The 22944-nt window shown below is 36.6% G+C and overlaps 1 protein-coding gene across 3 annotated transcripts in view; it reads left to right on the plus strand.

Moving 5' to 3' along the window:
- Nucleotides 1-11475: 11475 nt before the first annotated feature.
- PKN2 (protein kinase N2) overlaps nt 11476-22944 on the plus strand; it is a 157259-nt gene continuing 145790 nt past the window's right edge. For all 3 annotated transcript variants that reach the window (XM_012464802.3, XM_012464804.3, XM_012464803.3), the window contains exon 1: nt 11476-11840. In XM_012464802.3, the coding sequence (XP_012320225.1) occupies nt 11793-11840 (48 nt within the window). In that variant the 5' untranslated portion in view covers nt 11476-11792. The remainder of the gene's footprint in view (nt 11841-22944) is intronic.

Consider the following 22944-nt stretch of genomic DNA (forward strand, 5'->3'; position numbering starts at 1 on the left):
GAAGGAGCTAAGTAGAGGAGAGCAGGAGAAAAAAATGATGGTACGCTGAAAAACATAATTTGTCAATTATAGATGTAACTACAATTTGTTTACAAGCTATATCCATCAAAGAGACCACATCAATATCACAGCAAGTGTAGAGGAAATGAATATATAGAAAATCTCCATCATTACACTTCAAATCTCTGCCATTAATGTCCTGCCTTTCATCCATTAATACTGCCTTAGGCAAAGGATGTCCCATATACACTGCATACCGATAACAAATCAAATCAAACACTTTAAGTAAGCTTTGTATTTTCATAAAAGTCTTTATAGCTTCTGGCCTCATTTACCTTTCAAAGAAAAACAAATAAGTTGAGTTTATCATTATAGCTAAGAAATTTAAATTCTTTCAGTATTTAAGTGATAGAAGGCCCAAATTGAGATCAACTTTCAGCGTGGTACCTAGGGTAAGTAAAACAAGTGGTAATGAAAAATGATTCATTCAGAGCTGCCATAACTAAAATGTTAGTCTACATCATGAATCAGTGAGAGGAGAAAAATGCATTTGAAGGTTAATGGTTTCAAAAAGATAGTTCAAAAGTGAAAAATTGAGTTAATGAAAAATGTCTTAAATAAGAGTCTACAAAAAATTATTTGCTTTATTATTCTATTACTATACTACTCACATAATGCCAAACCAAGTGGTTGAAATATTAAAAAATCATCTGGCTGATCAACAGTTATTTTAAACAAACATAAGTGAATTTTAACATTGTACAGTTATACACACATGATGTCTACATGGTGAGTTTCAACATATTAGTCATAGCCTAAATATCTTTAAAAATAACTGACTTAAAAAGAAATAAAAATGAGCATTTACTTTCCCTTATTTTGATAAACCTCTGTGTCCGTTTTCATTTATCTTTATTCACATATTAATATATTATAAATAGTGAATTTCACATTTAAACATGGTTTGATCAGTATTAAAGATTATAGTGCAGATGACTAATGTGACATATTTTATTAACTCAGTACAAAAAATATTTTTGGTATGTTGACCTTGTCTAGATGACATGCATTTTTTAGGCAAATAATTACTCCAAATACAGTTTATCAGCATGAGAAAACAATGAAAAAATGATGTTAATAAGTAAGATACATATATGAAGGATTTATGGTAAGACAAATATAACCCAGAATAAATCTAAAAGCAACTCCTATTCTTTTGGGTAAAAGCCCTTAAAATATATTTATACCTACAATAGGTGATCATTGTATCTACAATACTTCATATTTAATACAAACTCAACTTATCAAGTTTATCATTTTCATTCTTTGTTTTAATGTAGCCAGTAGTTCTTAGCTTTCCATTCTTAGCTCATAAGAAAATAGAAAGTATCTTTCTCTGAAGCAAGTGAATTCATGAGAAAAGTCTTGAATACTTTTCTGCAGCCCCAATTTCAAGTCAATAGATTAAGTGTCCACATTGTTTGCAAGTAAGTCACAGCTGTCTAAATTGCTTCAGAAATGTTTAGCAGATTGTTTTATAGCAGGATAACACAGTTTGAACCATAGTTACTTGAATACATCTTGCTGGGAGCTTATCTCATTCAAATGATGAAAGCAGATGAAGCATGATATTTGAATCAGCCACATTTTGCTTTAATAAAGGAGAATTTTAGGAAGTTCTAGTTGTGATAGGCAACAAAGTAAAGCAATTGAAATGTGGATCTTATATTTAATACAATTCAAACTGCTTGTGTATGTGTGTGTGGTGATGATACTTTAAAAATAAAATTTCATTTGGCAAGAGGCTTACAGTTAAACTGTAAAAGCAATACACAGATCATGTGAATTACCAGCATATAAAAATAAATATGCAAATGACTGTAATACTCTTTTCCAAAATAGCATCTTAATAGGAAACCCTTCATAAGAATCTTTATAAAGTGACATATTTTAAAATCATATTCATGTTTTATAAGTACTTATAACTAGCAGTTCTTATTTTTAATTGGAAAATACACCTTTTCAGCCACACCTGAATAAGTGGTATGTATGCACATAAAGAACGAGTCTATGTATACACCTCTATTATAAATTTTAAAAATCATCAAACAAGTTCTTATCAAGAACTTTCTATTCATATTAAGCTTTATATATTACTGTATGCTGTGGAGATTACAGAAGTAATATATATTGTTTTCACTCAAGAAACTCAAAATCTTCATGGGAAACAGGAGGGAATATAATTGGGTCCTAATGTGTATGCAGATATAACCCCATAAATTTTGTCAAATGAGTGAATGAATTATAAAAGCTAAACTTTTTTTTTTTTTTTTTGAGACAGATTCTCATGTCTTCCAGGCAGGAGTGCAGTGGTATGATCTCAGTTCATGGCTACCTCTACCTCCCAGGTTCAAGTGATTCTCCTGGCTCAGCCTCCCAAGTAGCTGGGACTACAGACGTGTGCCATCTTTTTTTTTTTTTTTTTTTGTATTTTTAGTAGAGACAGGGTTTCACCATATTGGCCAGGCTGACTTCAGGCGATCTGCCTGCTGTCCTCCCAAAGTGCTGGGATTGCAGGCATAAGCCACATCTCCCAAGCTAAACTGTCTTTAATCACTCACTTTAGATAATTTAAATATTTCAAAAAATTCTATCAATGGGAAGTTTGAGAAGAGGGGCTATTTAAATATCTGACTTGAAATGTATGTTCTAGTTAAATATTGCCATGTATTTATTGCCACGTATATCTATTATTCTGTCCCCGCTACCCCCAACCAAACCAACCAACCATTAGGTTACTATGCTTACAAATTCTATGGTTTGGGAGTCTGTACTGTACAGGGCATAGTGGGGGTTGTTCGTCTCTTTCCAGGACGTCTAGGGCCTCAAATAGGATGCCTCCAACAGCTGGAAGCAACTTGAACTGATGGAGGCTGGAAAAGCTGAGAATGGAAGATCTCTTACCAAGAGGGAAACTAGTCTTTACTCTCCTGTCTGGTGACTCGGCTGGGATGACTTGAAGGCTAGGCTCAGCTGGGACTATTGACCACAACACCTATATATATGGCTTCTCCATGAAGCTTTGACTTCTCACAGAACAGTAGCTGGGTTCTAAGAAGGTTCACGTTAGGAAGGAGTGTTCTAAGAATTTATGGTCTTTTTTTAAATAACTGATACAAATAATACCTTTGCTCTGAAGCTCACATTTTAAATGCTGAGAAGTAGAATGCTTTATCAATGGCAAAAATCATTGACTAAAATACCTGTGAAGTGGATACTGTGAATTTTCTGTCAAAATCCACCCGGTCCCTCTCCTTTAGGAAGAGTTGTAGCGGGGTCTGTAACTACACAGTTAAGAGATGAGATGACATTTCTTAGCCTCATTTGAAGCTAGGTATGGCCAAGTGACTACATTCTCACAATGGAGTATGAACAGAAATGTGTAATTTTGAGCGGGACCTTAAGACATTGGACATATGATCCTCCATGCTCCTTTTTCCTTCACATGAGGTAGATCATGGAATTCCGTGACCCAGCTTCAATCATGCAGCTGAGAATAATGCCACAGTGGGTGGTAATAAGTTAGAAAATGCACAGCAGTAAGACAGAAAAAACCTAGGTTCCTGGTGCAGTCATTGTATGTGACAAAGATGCAAATTTCAGTGTTCTTTAAGCCATAGTGTTTTGGGTCCTCTTTGATAGAAAAGTTTAGCTTTACTCTAATTTAGATAGTACATACACATTATTGAATGATAGCTGGATGCTGAAGAAATGATGGTAGGGAAAGCAAGCTCCCTGTTGTCCATCTCCCGCAATCAAACCCTTTAAAATGTTTGGTATAGTCAATATTCTTTTTAACTACTGACTTTTATTGCTAGTTTAAGTTGCAGAAGATGTTTCTTCTAAAGGAAGCACTAGTAGTAAAATGGTCATGTTTATTATGTAAATCTTTTCATACTTATATTCCTTTTCCATTTTCATATGGCCAAACTTTCCTCCGCCCCCAAACAACACACAAAGCACCAACATTTCACTTGAAAGGCCCAGAAGCCTGGAGACAACAGATGCTGGAGAGGATGTGGAGAAATAGGAATGCTTTTACACTGTTGATGGGAGTGTAAATTAGTTCAACCATTGTGGAAGACAGTGCGGCGATTCCTCAAGGACCTAGAACTAGAAATATCATCTGACTCAGCAATCCCATTATTGGATATATACCCAAAGGATTATAAAATGGATGATTATAAAGACATATGCACACGTATGTTCACTGTGGCACTATTTACAATAGCAAAGACTTGGAACCAACCTAAATGCCCATCAATGATAGACTGGATAAAGAAAATGTGACACATATACACTATGGAATACTATGCAGCCGTAAAAAAGGATGAGTTCATATGCTTTGCAGAGACATGGATGAATCTGGAAACTATCATTCTCAACAAGCTGACACAAGAACAGAAAACCAAACACAGCATGTTCTCACTCATAAGTGAACAATGAGAACACACAGACACAGGGAGAGGGACAATACACACTCAGGGTCTGTTGGGGGATGGGAGGCTAGGGGAGGGATAGCAAGGGGTGGGGAGATTGGGGAGGGATAACATTAGGAGAAATACCTAATGTAGGTGATGAGGTGATGGAGGCAGCAAACCACCATGGCATGTGTATATCTATGAAAGAATCCTGCAAGATCTGCACATGTACCCCAGAACTTAAAGTAAAATTTAAAAAAAAAATTTTTTTAAAGTTCAACTTCTCAATAGTAATTAAAATACTTTTTTTTACATTTTTTGAGATGAGGCAGGAGCGCAGTGGCATGATCTGCGGTCACTGCAACCTCTGCCCCCAGGTTTAAGCAATTCTCTTGCCTCAGCCTCCCGAGTAGCTAGAACTACAGGCTCCCGCCACCACCCCTTTTGTATTTTTAGTAAAGAAGGGGTTTCACCATGTTGGCCAGTCTGGTCTGACCTAGTGATCCGCTTGCTTCAGCCTCCCAAAGTGCTAGGATTACAGATGTGAGCCACCACACCCAGCCTAAAACACTTTCACTACTTCAAATACATACAATTCAAAACCTCGGCATTCATTCAGTTCATTACTTACCAAGTTAGAAAAATGGTATTTTCTGATATCCCTTTCAAAAAAACAGTTTATATATTTTGAAGAAATGTCCAAATAATCTTATTTGGGATAACAGCTGAGAATCAGAAAAACCTGAGTATGATCAAACTATAGCAGGGAAAGGAGCAGGATTTGCTTGTTAATGTATTAAGGGTGGAAAAAGAGCAATAGACCCAACATTGGAGTGAAAAGCATCAGATCCTACAGGGTGATCCCTCTTAAACGTTTGGTATGAAGTCATGAAATGCTTGAGGACAGAGGGTTTTGGTGGTTACAAGTTATGGGCTTAGCTTCTTCTGGTCCATATCAACATAGGCATAATCAAAGAACAAAGGTGACAGAGGAGTATTGTGGGAATATATGAGGAGGGAGAGAGAAGCAGGAAAGTATTTGAGACTAACCTTTCAGGGTCCAAAAATTGGACTGGAGAAAAGAGGCTCCTGACTTTAGAGGTTATGAAACTGGGCCTTCAAGGCAAGCTTACCTAATTTTCTGAGGGCCATGGAGTCCCTAGCTAACAGCCTCTATTTCTATAATACATACAGAAATGCACATACATATACACACAAATATCTACTATATAAGATACTATACTGGGTTACTTAAGACACACCGGTGTTTTCTAGAGGCTTGAAGTTTAGTGTGAGAGCAAGACTGTATGCAATGACCACACAGAGAAGAAATTGCCCAAATAGATATATAAACAAAGTGCTATGGGAATGTTCATATGAGGTCTAATATGTACTCACTGCTTGTAATTTGTACATATGCTGGTGTCAGAATCCTTTGGGAACAATAAGCAGACTGGGTAGAGACACAGAGTCATTGGAAGAAGTTAAACTGTGTTGCTGGTCCTATATCTACTTGTAAGCTGTAGGCAGGACTGTGGTGTCACGCTTTCTCTGATGGTTATCTCCTGGGCTTAACAGTCTAGTTATGACTGTTTGCTTAAACACAGACACACGCACACACAAGCTTAAGCAGGAAGGGAAATTTATGAGGAGAACACAAGGAACCCAAGAACAAAGAATAGAGTAGCTGGACTTCCTGGAAGACTGGAGCCAGCAACTATTAAGACATCGGGAACCAAATCTGCTATATTTCCTCTGCCATCCTAAGGCCACATATTCTTTCAGCTCTGCTTCTCTTTGAACATGACTAGATTCTCCTATCTATTAAATCTATTCGCTTCTCTCCATTTCTACTGCCATGACTCCACTTTAAAGTACTACCCATCCTTTTTTGCCTAGAAAACTAAAATGTCCCCCTAATTTTTCTCCCCAAATCGACTCTTGACCATTTCAAAACTGTTTTCCTCATTACAGCTAGAGTGACTTGTTTAAAATGACAAATTCATTCAACGGTATTTCCATTACTGCTAGGATAAACATAAAATTCTTTTTAAAATTTTATTTTTTGAGAGAGGTTCTTGCTGTGTTGCCAAAACTAGTCTCTAGTTCCAAACCTCAAACGATCCTCCTCCCATAGCCTCCTGAGTTGCTGGGATTACAGGTATAAGCCACCCTGCCTGGCTTTCAAAATCTTAAACATGGAACTGGACTACTATTCACCCACATTCAGTACCCTTCATTGTGATACTGCTGTCTGTGTCCCCTTGTTGCTCTCAGGCATGGCAAAGGTTTGGCTGATGAAAAGAGAAAAAAATGTGAGCCTACATGTCAAGAGCCATGCTTTACTACTTTTCCTTATACCATGATAGTGACAATGTTTCAGATAGACTGCTCAGTCAGCCTGAGTCCAGAGTGAAGATGACGTGGAGCAGAGCCAAGTTGAGCATGTAGGACAAGAGGTAAATAAACCTTCTTGTAGACCACTGACAAGCTTTTGGAGTATTTTGTTACTCAGCATAACCTAGCCTATCCTGATACATATGGTCTACACACTCTTGCTTATTCCCCCATCTCTTTGCTATAGCCCGTTTAGCCGTGCAGTAATTATAAGTTTCCCTCTCCCACATTAGAACATTTATTTATCTATGTTATTCTCTCTCCCCGGAAGGCTCTTTACACCTTCCCCCCTTTAACATTTACACACTTGTGAGAACTCAGCTTAAGTGTGAAGTACTCAGGAAAAGATTGTCTGCCCTGCCCTATGTTTAAAGTATTATGAATTTACCTTATCATTGTACTGGTTTCACCAAACTACACGTTCCATGACAACAGCGACCAGGTATGCTTTGCTAACCATTATGTTCCCAGTGACAGGAAGAATTAAATTATTTTCTCGTTCCAAAGAGTTTTTCTGCATCTTTGTGTACATGGCAGAAAATGGCCATCCAATCCATAGAATCACACCTTGCCACTCTGGGGCTGCCAACTGATCAGAATTCCAATCATCTGTTTCCAAAGTCTTAGAGGAAAAATCTGATTGGTTAAACCTGGATATGGTCTATCAGTGATCTAATCATAGTTTACTGGAAGAGCTATGTTAAGCAGAGTCAACATGGTTTCAGAGATATCTCTGGGAATAGGAGGAATTCTCAGTCAAGTGGATGTGGACTGAGCTGACATTCTAAAAAGCAGCTACCGTAATCACTACAGCTGACAACTCTTCTACGTTCTTAACTTTAAGAATCCTGTTCTCAAAGTTATCTTCAGAGAGCATACAAGAGAATGATTTCTACAACGGGGTTTCTTAAGGAAGAAAAGGGTGGTGACCAAGTAATTTTCACTCTATCCTCTGGAGTTCTGCCTTTCCTTAGGCATTCTTACTTTGATTACCACTGCTAGTTTGTTCTAATCTTTTGGAAGCAGGGGTGGGCTTTTTCTTCTAACACACATGGAAAGCAAAAACGAAAGGAAAACAAAACAAAACTCTTGCATTTTGATTTTCCATCACACTGTAGGGACAAGTTTGAATTTGCAAACAGTTTACAAATATTAAGGAAGGACAAAAGGGAAATACACAATGGAAGGCAATAAAAAATGTGGCTCATAAAATAAAGGTTTCTGGCCCTTTCCCTGGATATATAGTTCCTGTCTCATTTCACTTGAAATTTAAGGAAAAAGAGGGCCCATATTATCTGAATATCTGTTTCAAAAGCACAGAAAATGAAAAAAAAACAGTTGTTAGCTTTTCTCGAATTTTTCCTGTAACATCTTTAAGAAAAAAAGAAGATAACACTTTCTATGTATTGTTAATATAAACTATTTCTAAATTTTTGGTCATTTCTACTTCTTAAAGACCTTTAAAATCTTAATGAAAAATTTCTAAAGGTACCCACACAACTAAGGATTCAATTCAGTTATTTTTAAGGACTCTGATCTCTTAAATGGACTCTAATCTCTAACTCTTCTCTTTTTTATTGTTAATGTAAATTAGACCACAACTTGAGGAGAACTATATTTAGGATTCCCTAAACACATCTGTAAATAGGGACCCAATACAACCCATCTGAATCAATCTGTGTTTCCATTAAAAGTTTTTCAAGTGTGCTTCAGTCTGCTAAGTATGATCCATGTCCTATTACGGTTTTTTTCCCCGAACAGAGAATGTGACCTGGGTAGTAAATTTTAGCTTAAATAAAAATAATAGGCTGTTTAAATCATCACATATTTCAGATTATCAAGTAGTTTTAATATTGTTGGCCTCCCTTTTGTGTTATAATACTTTCCCTAGCACAGCTAATCTCAGAAATCCTTCCTTTTTTTCCCCATGAACCCATGTCACAGAAAATAATTCCATAACTTTTAAAACTTTGTATATTTGTTGCTTAAATTTACATGTGAAATGTAAAATTAAAAATCCTTATCAACAGTGGTATGCACCTGTAGTCGCAGCTAGTTGGGAGGATGAGGCAGGAGGATCCCTTGTGCCCAGGAGTTTGAGATTGCAGTGAGCTATGACTGTGCCACTGCAGTCAAGCCTGGGCAAAAGAGTAAGACTGTCTAAAACAAAAATTATTTGTAAATTACTAACATTGTTTTAACATTAGAAGTATGTAAAACTTAAAGTCTACGGTAAAAATTTAAGAGAGTTTAATGCTTTCAGTTTAAGTGAGAATTCGATTTTAAAGTTATCATAGTGGCCTGGTGTAGGTTAAAACAAACATGGAAGGCAATTAGGAGACTTAGGTAATAGTCCCCATATCTGTCACTAAGTAATAGTGTTGTCTTGCTTCTAATTAGCTAAGAAATCTATTCATTTTTTCCTACCTATAATAGGAGGTAAGCTAGATATTTCAAATCACTTCTAGTTCTAAAATTACATGATGTTGAAATGTGAACATTTATATCTACCTTAATTTTTATAAAGACTGCTCATTGACCGTATTTCTAAGCCCTTGCACAGTTAACTCTTAGTTCCACCATTATGAATCACCTTCTATGTGTATGTCAGCCATCTCAAATCCATGCTGCAGAAAGCCATGACAAAAACAAAATATATTTGCATGGATTCAATGCTCCTGAATTGTACACTTAAAATGGTTAAAATGGTAAATTTTGTTATGCAATTTGCCACAATAAAATATTATAGATACACACACATACAGACACATACACGAAAATGCATGCGGTGCTCCCCTAATTCTTTGCATGTTACTTAAAATTGCATTACTGTTGTTTGCACATAAATTGGCTTCCCCAAAGGATTCTCCAGTCACTCCAAGGATAAGGACTCTTTTTTTTTTTTTTTCCCGAGGAAGAGTCTGACGCTCACTGCAACCTCTGCCTCCTGGATTCAAACAATTCTCCTGCCTCAAGCCTCCCGAGTAGCTGGGATTACAGGCACACACCACCACACCCAGCTGATTTTTGTATTTTTAGTAGAGACAGAGTTTCACCATGTTGGCCAGGCTGTTCTCAAACTCCCGACCTCAGATGATCTGCCCGCATTGGCCGCCCCAAAGTCCTGGGATTGCAGGAGTGAACCACGGGCCAGTCTGATGAGGACTCTTAATCCTTGCTGTAACTCCAAAGCCTAGGACACCATCTGGCTTTTAGTTATCAGAAAAGGTATTTATATCCCGGGCTTTCCAAGTGTTATTTCATGTATTTAATTATTATTTCAAACCAAGGCAATGTATTAGATATATAAATAGTTGTAAGAGTTGTGAAGTACACATCAGAAAAATTCTTTGTCACACATATGATGAGTTAATGTGGCCACAAAAATCCAGATCTTGAATGTTTGTTGAATTGATATATGAGACTTGAGAAGGCAAAAGGACAAACCTAAGTCCTAGCATCAGGCCAACAGATCTTACTTACATAGAGTGTAGAAGTACGTAATATGCTTCCTAAGATGTATGTCAACAAATGCCCTTCCTAAGTAGCAACCTACTAACCTAACCTACCCTTACCACTTTCTCCTGGTAGCTTTTAACAAAGGAATTGTATTGCAGCTTCAAAAAAGCAAAAGTTACGTGTTTACCTATCCATTCACTGCTCAGACAAAACAAAAACAAAAGCTGCCTGTAGGAGACTTCGAAATTCCTGAATACCATAGGGTCATTAAAAACAAACACCTAGATTTACTCTATTTAGCTATACGTTACTAAGTAGTCAGGTTAGCTTTAATGCTTATCGCGCCAAAGAAAGTTGGCTTTTTTTCCTTTCCCAAGGGTAATTCTGTCCCACCCCCTTTTAAATGAAGTTAAAACAATCCAAAACACCAGCTAATTCTTAGCTCTGCAGAGTTCTTCAGCACAAGGAACAGTAGTTCAGCCTCAAAGAAAAGGCATCTTAACCGCTGTGCATTAAAAGTTGCCAGGGATCCAGCCGCTTACATTTCATAAAAAGTACAGCCCAGACCCGTTTAGTCAACTGCGCACCTTACTGGTGGAGAAAGGGTGCTGGGGGTGAGGGCGAGCAAAAGGCAAGATTATTGGCTTGGGTTGATGGGGGGCAAGGGGAGAGCAGAGGATAGGTGAGTCCCGAAGCTCTTTGGTTGCGGAGGTTTAAAAGGGCCTGTTAGGCCCAAGCTTCGGCAAGAAGGTGGAACTGGGCAAAAAAACAAAAACAAAAATATCCCGAAAAAACAACAGCAACCAGGCTACCGAGTTCCGCCGTTCACAGACGCCGTTAAACGCAGCAGGAAAGTAGGCGTGTGTTTTCTTCCTCTTCCCGCCTCCCCAGAGACGCAAGCCCAGGCCTTTCCCCTCATTTTCACCCCAGACGGGCCCAATGGCTGCTCTCGCCGCGAAGTAGGGTCGGAAGCCGCCCCGCCCCCTCGCCGCTCTAGCCAAGGGGAACCCCTCTGCCCCACCTTCCCTGCCCGACGAGAGGCAGCGGCTGCCGTCGTCACGTGTGCTGGCAGCCGCCAAGTGAGGCCGCTTTTACGACGCGGTGACAGCCAAATGGTGCGACAGGAGGAGCTGCAGCCGCGGCCGCAGCGCCCCGCACAGAGAGGTTTGAGGCGACTCTTGGCGTCGCCCAGAGGGAGCGACTAGGCGAACAGTCCGGTGCGGGCGGCGGCGGGCGGGCGGCCGGCGAGGGCAAGCCCGTTACGAGTGCCCTCGCTCCCAGCCGCTCTCGATGAACCGGACGGAATAAGTCGCTCCTCCAGCAGGGGCTGTGCCTCCATGAATCTCTAGTTTTTTTTTTTTCTTTCTCTCCCCGTTCCTCACCCCAAGTCCCGTCCCGCCTTCTCCCTTCGCCAGCGGCAGCCTCGTCCAGGTGCAGAGTCCATAGCGGAGCGCAATGGCGTCCAACCCCGAACGGGGGGAGATTCTGCTCACGGAACTGCAGGTAAGGGCCGCGGCCCGGGCGAGAGGCGCTGGCAGGGGAGACTGGAAGAGAGTCCCGCGCGGCGTCGGTGACCGAGGGAAGTCGCTACCGCCGCGTCCCTAGCCCGCTAAATGCGGAAACTCCGGGTTGTCACTCGGGAACTGCTTCCCTCGGGAGCCGGACCCTCTCCACCGCCAAAGCCCTGGCCTGCCACAGCTTTGGTTTGATTCTGCTTACCAGAGGGGGCCTCATTTTTGCAGCTCTGCTGTAGCGAGAGCCTGCACTCGCCCGGTCCCCGGAGAGGCCGGCCCGCCGCCCCCTCCCTCGGTGTCAGAGCTTCCCGCGAACGCCCCTGCCGCCCCCTCCCTTCGCGCGGCCGGGCCCCGCCCCGCCTTTCCTCCCTACACCGCTTCTTAAACTCCTTTGAATGACTCCCAAGCTGTTTTCTTGTTCCTCCTCCTCTCTTCAGACTCCGCACAAAGAGCGCCCCCAAAACTTCCAGCCACTAGACAAGTTTTTTTTTTTTTTTTTAAATGTCTCACCAAATGCTTACTTCACTTTCACCAGCCCTCTTCAGGTGACAGAGTTTCTTTACTCTATTTTGAGGGCTATCTTTTTCTTTTCTTTTCCGTTTTTTTTTTGACCAAGTGATAGATACATGGTCCCTTTCTCGGCTATCCCTGCCCAGATCCGGAAGCTTAGATGCTGAATTTTCCTTCTCATTTGAGCACCAGAGAAAGAGCTACAGAAGTTGTTTACAAATGAGAAAGCAGTCGACTAAGGGAAAACATTGGGCACCACATATCTGCAAAAGATGAGAAGAAAATAGATCGCTTAGTTAAGTCCATGTCGAGTAGCAATATTATTCTTTCCCATTTCCAGCTAAATATTTGATGATGGAGGCACGATTTTTGTTTTTAGATCTCTATGGTGTACATGGGGACTTAAGTTACCCTGACGGGTTTTCATGAATGTTCAGAGGTGTTTACATCTGAATTTTAACAAAGATGTTAAAATTGCATGCTTGTTTTTTGACTTAAAAGTTATTTTGCTTTGTTAAATTTAATATAGTTATCTTTTAGCTACTCGAATATTTTAGATGGGAATTAATATAAAAAATAGCATGCTTGCATTTCTTTTTGTGGGTTGGACAGTTAATTTTTTAAAAAAAGTAAATCTAGAAACTTAAGAATTGATTCTTGATGTCAAAATTAAGTATTGCAACTGCATCTAAATTTCTTGTTTAAATACACTTTTTAATAACTCTTTTTATAAGTTTGGTTTCTTGTGCAGTCAGACATAAGCTTGAAAACATTGGTATGAGACTTGATATTTCTTCCACAAAAGTAGAGATTTCAACACTGTATACAAATTCAGTGTTGCAAATTTTGACTCTTGGAAATGCACAGCTGAATTTCATATAACTGGAGATGTTGCTATGTAATATTTTAATTACAGTTAGCCTTTTATAAGCAGATCTTACAGCATACCACGTTAGCTAAATGAATGGAATTTAGTATTTTATTAATAGTAAATAATTTACATAAGCTTTTAAGATGAAGATGATTTGAGGCAAGTCAGAAATACTTTACATTGCTTGGTCTTGAAACATGAAAAACATACTTTGGTTTTGATTGAGAAAGATAATAGTGTCATTTTTTTTTTTTTTAAATTGAGCAGTGTTAGAGTTAAAATATATTTGGCATTGGTACTTGTATTTTATAGAAAGTTGGCATAAAAGACACCTACTTTAGCACTGGAACTGAAAATATATTTTCATGTGTATTAAAATACAACGTTTAGGATCTTTTGATTAATATGATCAATTGGTAATAACAAAGAGGCAGGCAAAGAAGGAAGAAATTTTAAATATGATGACTTAGAAATGTGGCCAAATAGAGGAACACCTAAAGTTAAGCTTTTAGATAAACTGAAATATAATCCCTTCCATAGAATAGTTTTTATTAAGTGTTACCTTATAGGTTGTCATATATCCAGGGCATTTTCTTGCTTTATTTGTCTCCCAGTTCTGATAAAAGTTATTGCATGTAAAATTTATCATGTTTATTAAAATGTTCGAGAATATTACTTATATCAACATTTAAAGATAAATAGTCATAAAGTTTGCTTCACCAAATATTTCCATCTATTCAAACGTTATATTTCATTGGGTCCTGAAACTTCGCGTACAGTATCCAAGTATTTATTAAAACTTTTGTTTCAAGAATCACTTTTTTAAAAAGCTTCTAAATTGTTTGAATTTAGACTGAAATACTGCTTAATATGAAGTTCTTAATGCTTCTCTGCCATACAGATTTTAAGTATTTAAGAAGTTTTGTATCTAGTTTTAAGATGTATTTAATGATAAAACTGTTACTTTGCTATATAGCTTATCTCAGGAATACTTGTTTTACCCTGAAAGTTACGTATTACAACCTAGCTTTAATGAAATTGGTATTTATTTAGAAATACATCCAGCTTTTCATTATTTTTTCAAATTGTAGAATTTGAAATACTCCACTGCCTGAGCTGGAATAGGCTTTTGGTCATGGAAAAGCAAAAATAAGAAAATCTGAAACTACAGGATTCTGTCTTGTTAATACTGTGATGGCATGGAGTAATGTTTTTAAGTATTGCTAGTAGTTCAGGACGCTTATTCAACAAAGAAGCATTAATAAACTATGTAAACTTTGGTGGCTAGAGATTTCAAAGTATAAGGAAGAATATTTACTGTAGTAAAAATAAATATGGGCTGTTTAAAATAGGCAATTTTAAATTTTTTATCTCATAACTAATTTGTTGTGTGTACTCTATTTTTTATTTGAAGTATCGCAGAAAACTTAGGTATTTTTGCAATGCCAAATAAAGTTTATTTCTAAGGAACCTGGATTAATGAAAACTGTAAAAAATCTCAAAATGAAAATATTGGCTACATTGATAATTTCGTAGACTGCAAACCAAATATTGAGTAGTGTACTAATAAAGCTACCTTGTTGATTATTGGAGATTCATTTTCTTCACCAAAATGTCCAATAAAGTGTTGGTCTGGGAATCTTAAATTCCATTCTCAGCAGATTTTATTAGGTAGAGGTAACTTGCGTAAGTGGGAAGTTGAGATAGTGACCCATAAATTACAGGGGTTAATTTCAGTAAACAGTTACGTAGTATCTACCAAAACTGTATTGGGGGATATAAAGATGACAGGATAGGTTTTTGCTTTCTAGAAGAGTATAGATAATACTTGTACTAGAAGAGAATTATAAGAGAGTACAAATAACATTTTTAAATTATTTGCTACATATCAGACATTGTGCTTTGTATCCTATACACCTTACTTGATCTTCACAACAATCAATAAGGTAGGTGTTATTTCCATATTGTGGGTCAGGAAACTAAGTTCAAGAATGTTAAGTAAATTGCTCATGGTTGTGTTGTGTATCTGAGTTTGAACTCAGGTCTGTATGTGTCCCACTACACTATTCTATGGAACTATAAATGTTTTGTACCTAATGTTATAGTTGTGTAAACTTTCTACAAATTGGCAAAAATGTAATTAACCAACATTAAGTTAACTTTACACTCCTTGTTAGCTCCATCTGTAGCAAGGAAAACTGATTTCTATATTCCACTTGGTAGTCTGTAATTTAGGACTGTTTTATTGTTAATATGGTCTAATATTCCACAAAGAATAATAGTACAAACAATCTTTTCACAGGATTTCTTTATTAAGAATCACTGTTTCTAATGAAAGGTGTCACATGCTTGCTCAAAACTTCCCAAAAGATTTATCATTCCTCTGTAGACTGTCTGTGCTTTGCTTTACAGTTTTATACTCATACGTAACCTAGCTCTGTGTTTGACACTTAGTTGGTGCTCAGTACATTGATGAGAAAGCTCCATTTGTTACCTAAGATGAGGGATGTCTAGATTATTTTAAGATAAGTCCCTTATAATATTTGACATATGAAATTATATAGTTTTTGTTAATTTACATTTCTAATACCTTCTCCCAAAAATATTCCCTTTAAAAGTACAAAAGGTATTTATTTCTATAGTGGTTACATCATTCTTCCGTATAGCACACTGGTAGTTTACTCATTTAATGGAAAATTAGAAGGCGGCATCTGTTTTTGTAGTGACACTGAAAACTGGAAGGTCTGAGTTGGGAGGACTAAAATTTTAGGTTGGTTTGGGGGATGGTAGTATGAGAAGGTATGCAGGGTAGTTGAGACAGATTTTACATTGTTTTCAAAGTAGAAATAAAATGCACATGTATTATAGAAAATCCAGAAATTGTTGAAAAGTACAAAAGAAAATAAAAGTTGCTCATAGTTCTGTCACTTAGAGACTGACAAACTTTTCCCACCTAGAAGTCTCATAGCCATAGGGACTTTTCTTTTTTTTTTTTTTATCTCATTTTCTTTATGTCAATCCATTTCTTCTTTTTTTTCTTTATCTCATTTTACTTACTAGAATTTTGAGGAAAAATGAAGTTCAGAGAATTTTAAGATGGAAATCACAGTAGGTTAAAATTTTTTTTCTTTCCACTGGTTCTAGATGAGTGGATCTAATTAGCTTTTTTTTAATGTCAAAATATTTCAATTTTGAGTCATTGCTTTTTTAGGAAGAAAAGTGCAGGCTGGATGCCATGCCTGTAATCCCTGCACTTTAGGGGGCTGAGACAGGCAGATCACCTGAGGTCAGGAGTTCGAAACCAGCCTGGCCAACATGACGAAACCTCATCTCTACTAAAAATACAAAAATTAGCCAGGTGTGGTGATGTGCACCTGTAATCCCAGCTACTTTGGAGGCTGGCGCACGAGAATCACTTGAACTTGCGAGGCGGAGGTTGCAGTTAGCCGAGATCACACTGCTGCACTCCGGCCTTGGTGACGGAGCAAGACCCTCTCTCAAAGAAAAGTGCAGTGGTACAGATTTAGTAATAGACAGTAATGAAATATAGCAACAATTTCTTTGAACATATATCAACACTGTGTGTTTTTTCAGTTGAGGTTTGATTATTGCTGCTCAATGAGACTACTGCAATGTTTGTCATTTGCAGTGCATACTTTGCTGAGTTAAATATACTAAATAACTCTCCAAATATTTATCAAGATAAAAGTCTCTGTGTTAAAGCTAATGTTACTAAATGATGACTCAATATGGTTTTTCTGTCATCTTTCATTAGTGTAATAGAGATTAGGTCTAGTCTCATTGTGTTGAAATAGGGAGAGGTATACAAACCACAGTGCTTCCAAGTTTCAAAATTAAAAAAAAAAAAAAAAAGAAAGAAATAGGGAGAGGTAGGGGCACCTTCTAGACGTCATCTCTTTATCCCAGCGCTTAGCATCTGATTGTTTGGGGGGGCTCTTATTTCTGCTTTTCAAATTTGGCGAGGGTACATTTTGATGCCATTCATCAGAAGTATGTATACTTTTAAACAAATAGAGTAGAGTGGTAGTTTGTAAAGACCACTTAAAATAATGTTACTTTCATACTATAAATGGTATTTGAATAAAACAGTTAATTCTACATTATTTCCTCAAAAAATACACTGTGCTGATAATTGACAAATGTCTATATTATTTAAAAAACCAATTTTAGATTATATGACATTTAATATGATTAACTTTTGATATACAGCAGAGTTCAAACTTGACAGCAAAGTTGAAAACTAGTTAAAAAGCTTTAAAATGATTTAAAATTTAGAGTGGGAAAATATACTAATGAAAAAGTAATTCCTTAATGAAACAAATAGAAAAGCTTTATCTTGCTGCCTGTCCAACTTCTCTTAATTTTATCTAATGAAATCTTCTTTGAAACTAGCTCTATTATCATATTTGGTTTTTTTTTTCCAATCACAAAAATGAAATTTGTGTAACATGCATAAATATTGTGTGTAAAAATGAAGATCAGGAAAGCATGGGACAGTGTACTTGATGACAGTATACACCTTAGATTTGAAGGTAGTGTCGAAGTGCCTCATGAGGATGAGCAGATATGCAAGAATTATATCGTTAGGATTTATCTCTTTTAGAAATTTGACAGTGACTTATCAGATTGGTGAAAGTTTTCTTTACTGCCCTGGCTCGTAAGTACCTTAATTTAATGGAATTTAGTTACAATGAAATTTGGAACTTATTTTTGACTATAGAAGACATACTTGCCACACAATACATGTGCTGAGTGTATGTGTATTTTTATTTTTGAGACAGGATCTTGCTCTGTCACCCAGCTTGAAGTGCAGTGGCATAATCTTGGCTCACTGCAACCTCTGCCTCCTGGGCTCAAGTGATTCTCCCACCTCAGCCTCCCGAGTAGCTGGGACCACAGGTGTGAGCCACCACACATGGCTGATTTTTGTATTTTTTTGGAGAGATGGGGTTTTGCCATGTTGCCCAGGCTGGTTTCGAACTGCTGGACTCAGGCCATCTGCCCGCCTTGGCCTCTCAAATTGCTGGGATTACAGGTTTGAGCCACTGTGCTTGTCCTGTGTTTCATATGTTTTACACATTAATCATATTGTTTTCCCTTCCTTATAGTTGCCACCTTAGGAATTCTTTAAGGAGGTGTTCTCCTGTTTCAGAATTTTCATTGAATAAATTTTATATAACTTTTGGATTTTTAAAAAAAATTATTAAACATCAGGCACACTGCATTGGATTAATCATCCCCCCCCCTCATTTTAATAAGTAATCATGGACCACTACTCCCCTTCTCTCAAAGCAAGCTAGGAATTTTAACCTACCTATAGTGTTCTTCTATATTTCCACCTTCTTGTCATCTTAGGTTATCATTTTTGAGTCCTGTGTTCATTCTCTTCCTCATTCAGTAGTCCCTCCTTATCCACGGTTTCAGTTACCTGTGGTCAGCTGTGGTCCAAAAATAGGTGAGTACAGTATAGTAGTATAAGATATTTATAAGTATAGTACTATAAGATATTTTGAGAGCGAGATCACACAACTGTAATTACAGTATATTCTTATAATTGTTCTATTTTATTAATCACTTACTGTATGTAACTTACAGATTAAACTTTAGCAATATGTATGTGTATTACAGGAAAAGTATATATAGAGTTGAGTACTATTCATGGTTTTAGGCATTTACTGGGGGGTCTCTTGGACCTTCTTGTAAAAGGAGATTGCTGTGTATAGTTTAGTTGGACGTATAAATCTGAACGTCTTCTATTTTAGTTGTTTGCATAGAATTGTGGTGAATGTAATCTTTTGAACTTGATTTTTCACCTGTAATAGGTAAGATTTATCCACATTTTTGCATGTTGCTAGAGTCATTTATTTAAATTGCTATATAATATTTCATTGAGTAAAATATTCATTAACTCTCCTTTGGTGGATATTTGGATATTTATCTACTCTCCCTTGTTGGGCAGTTATTTTCTGTTTTTTTGTTTTGTTTGTAATTATAAGCAAAGATCCTATGGACAGTCTGTGCATGTTTGCTACTGTGTATGTGCCACAGTTCCTATTATATACCTAGAGATAGCATTGTTGCCTCATAGGGTAGGTGAATGTTCAACTTCAGAGATGATACAGAACTTTCAATATGGTTGTACCAGTTTACATTCATATTAGCAATATATGAAATAAAAGATCCTTTGGTTATCCATCCTCTCCAACACTTGGTATAAGTTTTACAAATCAAAAGGGTATCTTACTGTGGTCTTGATGTACATTTTTCTGGTTATCACTGATGTAGAACATTTCTTTTTATGTTTGCCAGCCTTTTATGTTTCTTCTTCAGTGAAATTCCTATTTATGTCTCTTGCCTATTTTTGTTTTTCTTACTGGTTTACAAGAGTTCTTTAAATTGTTTATGTTAATCCTCTGTGTACATTGTGAATGTCTTCTTTCAGTTCCTAACTTTTTCAATTTGTTTTACAGGGGTTGTGTGGGAGGGACAGTTTTAAATGCTTTTACCTTTTTTGGCAAATATTTAGAATAATTTACATTATTATCAACAGGTTTGCATTTAATATCTATTGTACATTTAGTATAGAAAGGGTAAAGTTGTATTAATAGTTTATGGCCTGGGGATTTGTAAACTATCCAAATGAATAACCATAGGAAGTTGTGTAAAATATTGCATTGCTTTACACATACTAGGCACTCAATTGCTAGATTGATTTAGTTAACAAGTAAATTCAGAAGCAGAGAAATAGCAAAAATTATACATATAGTTCATCAATTGCTCATTTTCCAATTCCATATCTCTTTGTTGCAAACTACTTATTAGTCATTAATAATATTTTATCCTTTTGTTTAAAGAGCAGTGTATTCCCTAAGATTATGTGAGTCAGTCATTTAGGTATTTTCACAGCTTGCCATTAAAATGCTGGAGTTGATCAGATTTAATATTGGATATAAAGCAAAATATTAATCTTCTGTTGCACAGTTTACTAGTACTTACAAACTTGGAATCCTAAATACAGTTTTTATCATTGCTGTGGATCTTTTGATAAAAAAAAATTCTTAATGAAGTCAAATTTGTCCGTTTTTTTAATCATACAGTAAGTCCTCACTTAATGTCATTGATGGGCTCTTGGAAACTGACTTTAAGCAAAACAATGTATAAAGAAAACAATTTCTTTTTTCTCATCAATGTTATAAGGAAATGATATTATAAATAACAAAACGTAAGCCACAAGTGGTGATGCACACCTATAGACCCAGCTACTTGGGAGGCAGAGGTGGGAGGATCACCTGAGCTCAAGAGTTAAGGCTGCAGTGAGCTGCAATCATGGCATTGCACTCTAACCTGGGCAGCATAGTGAGACTGTGTCTCAAAAAAAAAAAAAAAAAAAAAAAAAAACACAAAATGATACTGAGCAAAACAGCATTATTAAAGGACCTGCAGCACATTGTTTCTTTTAAAGTCAGTTTCTAAGAACCCATCAACAGTGTTAAGTGAAGACTTACTGTAATTGCTTTCAATGCCTTTTTAAATAAATTATTCCCTTTCCTGGGTTTAAAAGATGGTTGTCTAAGTTTGCTTCTAAGAATTTTGCAGTTTTATTTTTTAGATATATGTCAATTTATCTGGAGTTGTTTTTTTAAATAGACTTCATTTTTTAAAGCAGTTTTAGATCCACAGCAAACTTGAGAGGAAGGTCTAGAGATTTCTCGAATACCCACCTCCTCACATATGTACGTATGCATTATCAACACCCCTCACAAGAGTCCATTTGTTACAGTTGATGAACCTATATTGATACATCATCGTCATCATCATCCAGAGCCCGTAATTTACATTGGGGTTCACTCTTGGTATTGTGCATTCTGTGGGTTTGTACAAATGGATAATGACATGTATCCAGCATTATAGTATCATACAGAGTAGTATCACTGCACTAAGCTTATCCTCCATGCTCTACCTATTCTTCCTTCCCTTTCTTCCATTCCCTGGCAACCACCAATCTTTTTACAGTTTATATAGTTTTGCCTTTGCAAAAATCTCATGCAGTTGGAATCATAGAGTGTGTAGACATTTTACATTGGTTTCTTTCACTTATGAATAAGCATTTAATTTTCCTCCATGTCTTTTCATAGCTTGGTAGCTTATTTCTTGTTAGTGCTGAATAATATTCCATTGTCTATAAGTACCCCAGTTTATTCATTCATCTACTGAAGGACAGCTTGGTTGCTTCCAAGTTTTGGTGGCTATGGATAAAATTCTATAAACATCCTGTGCAAGTTTTTGTGTGGATACAACTTTTCAGCTCCTTCGATTAAATACCAGGGTGTCCAGTTGTGTGGTAAGAATATGTTTAGTTTTGTAAGAAACTCCCAAACTGCCCTCCAAAGTGGCTGAACTATTTTGTATTCCTGCCAACAATAAGAGTTTTTGTTGCTTCACACCCTCTTCAGTATTTGGTGTTGTCAGTGTTCTGGATTTTGGTAATTCTAATAGGTATATTGTGATATCTCATTGCTGTTTATTTAATAGAGTTGATTTTTGAATATGGAGATAGGTCTGAGTTATTTTAATGTTTAAAAACATTTTGAAATGTCTATCAGACTTCTTTATAATGCAGATTTAAAATATAGGACTTTTTGGCTTTAAGGATAGAAACATCTACAAATACCTTTATTAGCCTAACTCTAACTTGTAAAAATTAATCAAATTTAATCAATTAAAATTAATCATATTTGGTTAATCAAATTTGATAAATTTTTGCAAGTTAATACCTTACTTTTTCCTTATATCAATTTGTGGTTCTTCTGTTTTTTATTTTATCCCCTGAAGCTTTGGGTCAGTAAAGGTCATTCTTGTCTTAACTCTGCTTGACACCCATCTCGTTCCCCAGTTGTGACTCAAAGGTTTTATGTTGTTTTCTGTCATCCAGCCTACTCCTGCTCTTTTGTTCTCAGCATATCACTCATCTCTATCTAGTGATATGTGCTATTCAACCATGTGAGTGCCCTTAAGTTTTCTTGTCCTTACTTTCAGATTTCTTGGAATTTTAGCCATCCTTTTCTACTGAATTTTAAGGAAAAATTGCTTCTCCATGCTAAGGTTATACTTTCCTGGACTTTTGCTTCCTCTAGAATATCATGTTTTACTCTTTTGCAGGTTGGGGCTTTCATTATACACTGGCTCTTTGCTTAAAAATAAGTTCATGTCTCTCATGTTTTATACTCTTTAATAGTTATGTGCTCAAATATCTTTCTTTTTATGAGAGATTTCTTTGTTGCCTTGTCTACCATTTATTTAACTTATTCATATATGACTTCTGTCTCAATTATTCTGTTGAAATAGTTTTCTTAAAGATATGACATTCTGTTGCTTCTAGTCTTTAGAGGCAATTGATACTGCTGGAGCTTCCTGAAACTATTGTTAATTAAGCTTTGAGGACCCTGCACAATATTGGTTACTTTTCTTTCATCATACCTGTCTCTATTTGTTACTACTGCTTTTATTTGGTAACTCCTTTTCTACCTTAAATGTTTCACCTATTTCTAGCCTATTTTCCTTTTAATTTATCCTTCAGATTAACCACCAGAATCTGATTAACCACCAAAACCTTGTTTTGTAATGGTTGCAGAAAATAGAAATCTACTTAAATTAGCTTAAGCAGAAATTGGATTTTTTAATAAGCTATAGG

The sequence above is a fragment of the Aotus nancymaae genome, unplaced genomic scaffold (genome assembly GCF_030222135.1).
Source record: "Aotus nancymaae isolate 86718 unplaced genomic scaffold, 86718_ANA_hifiasm-v0.15.2.pri h1tg000007l, whole genome shotgun sequence".
Lineage (NCBI taxonomy): Eukaryota > Metazoa > Chordata > Mammalia > Primates > Aotidae > Aotus > Aotus nancymaae.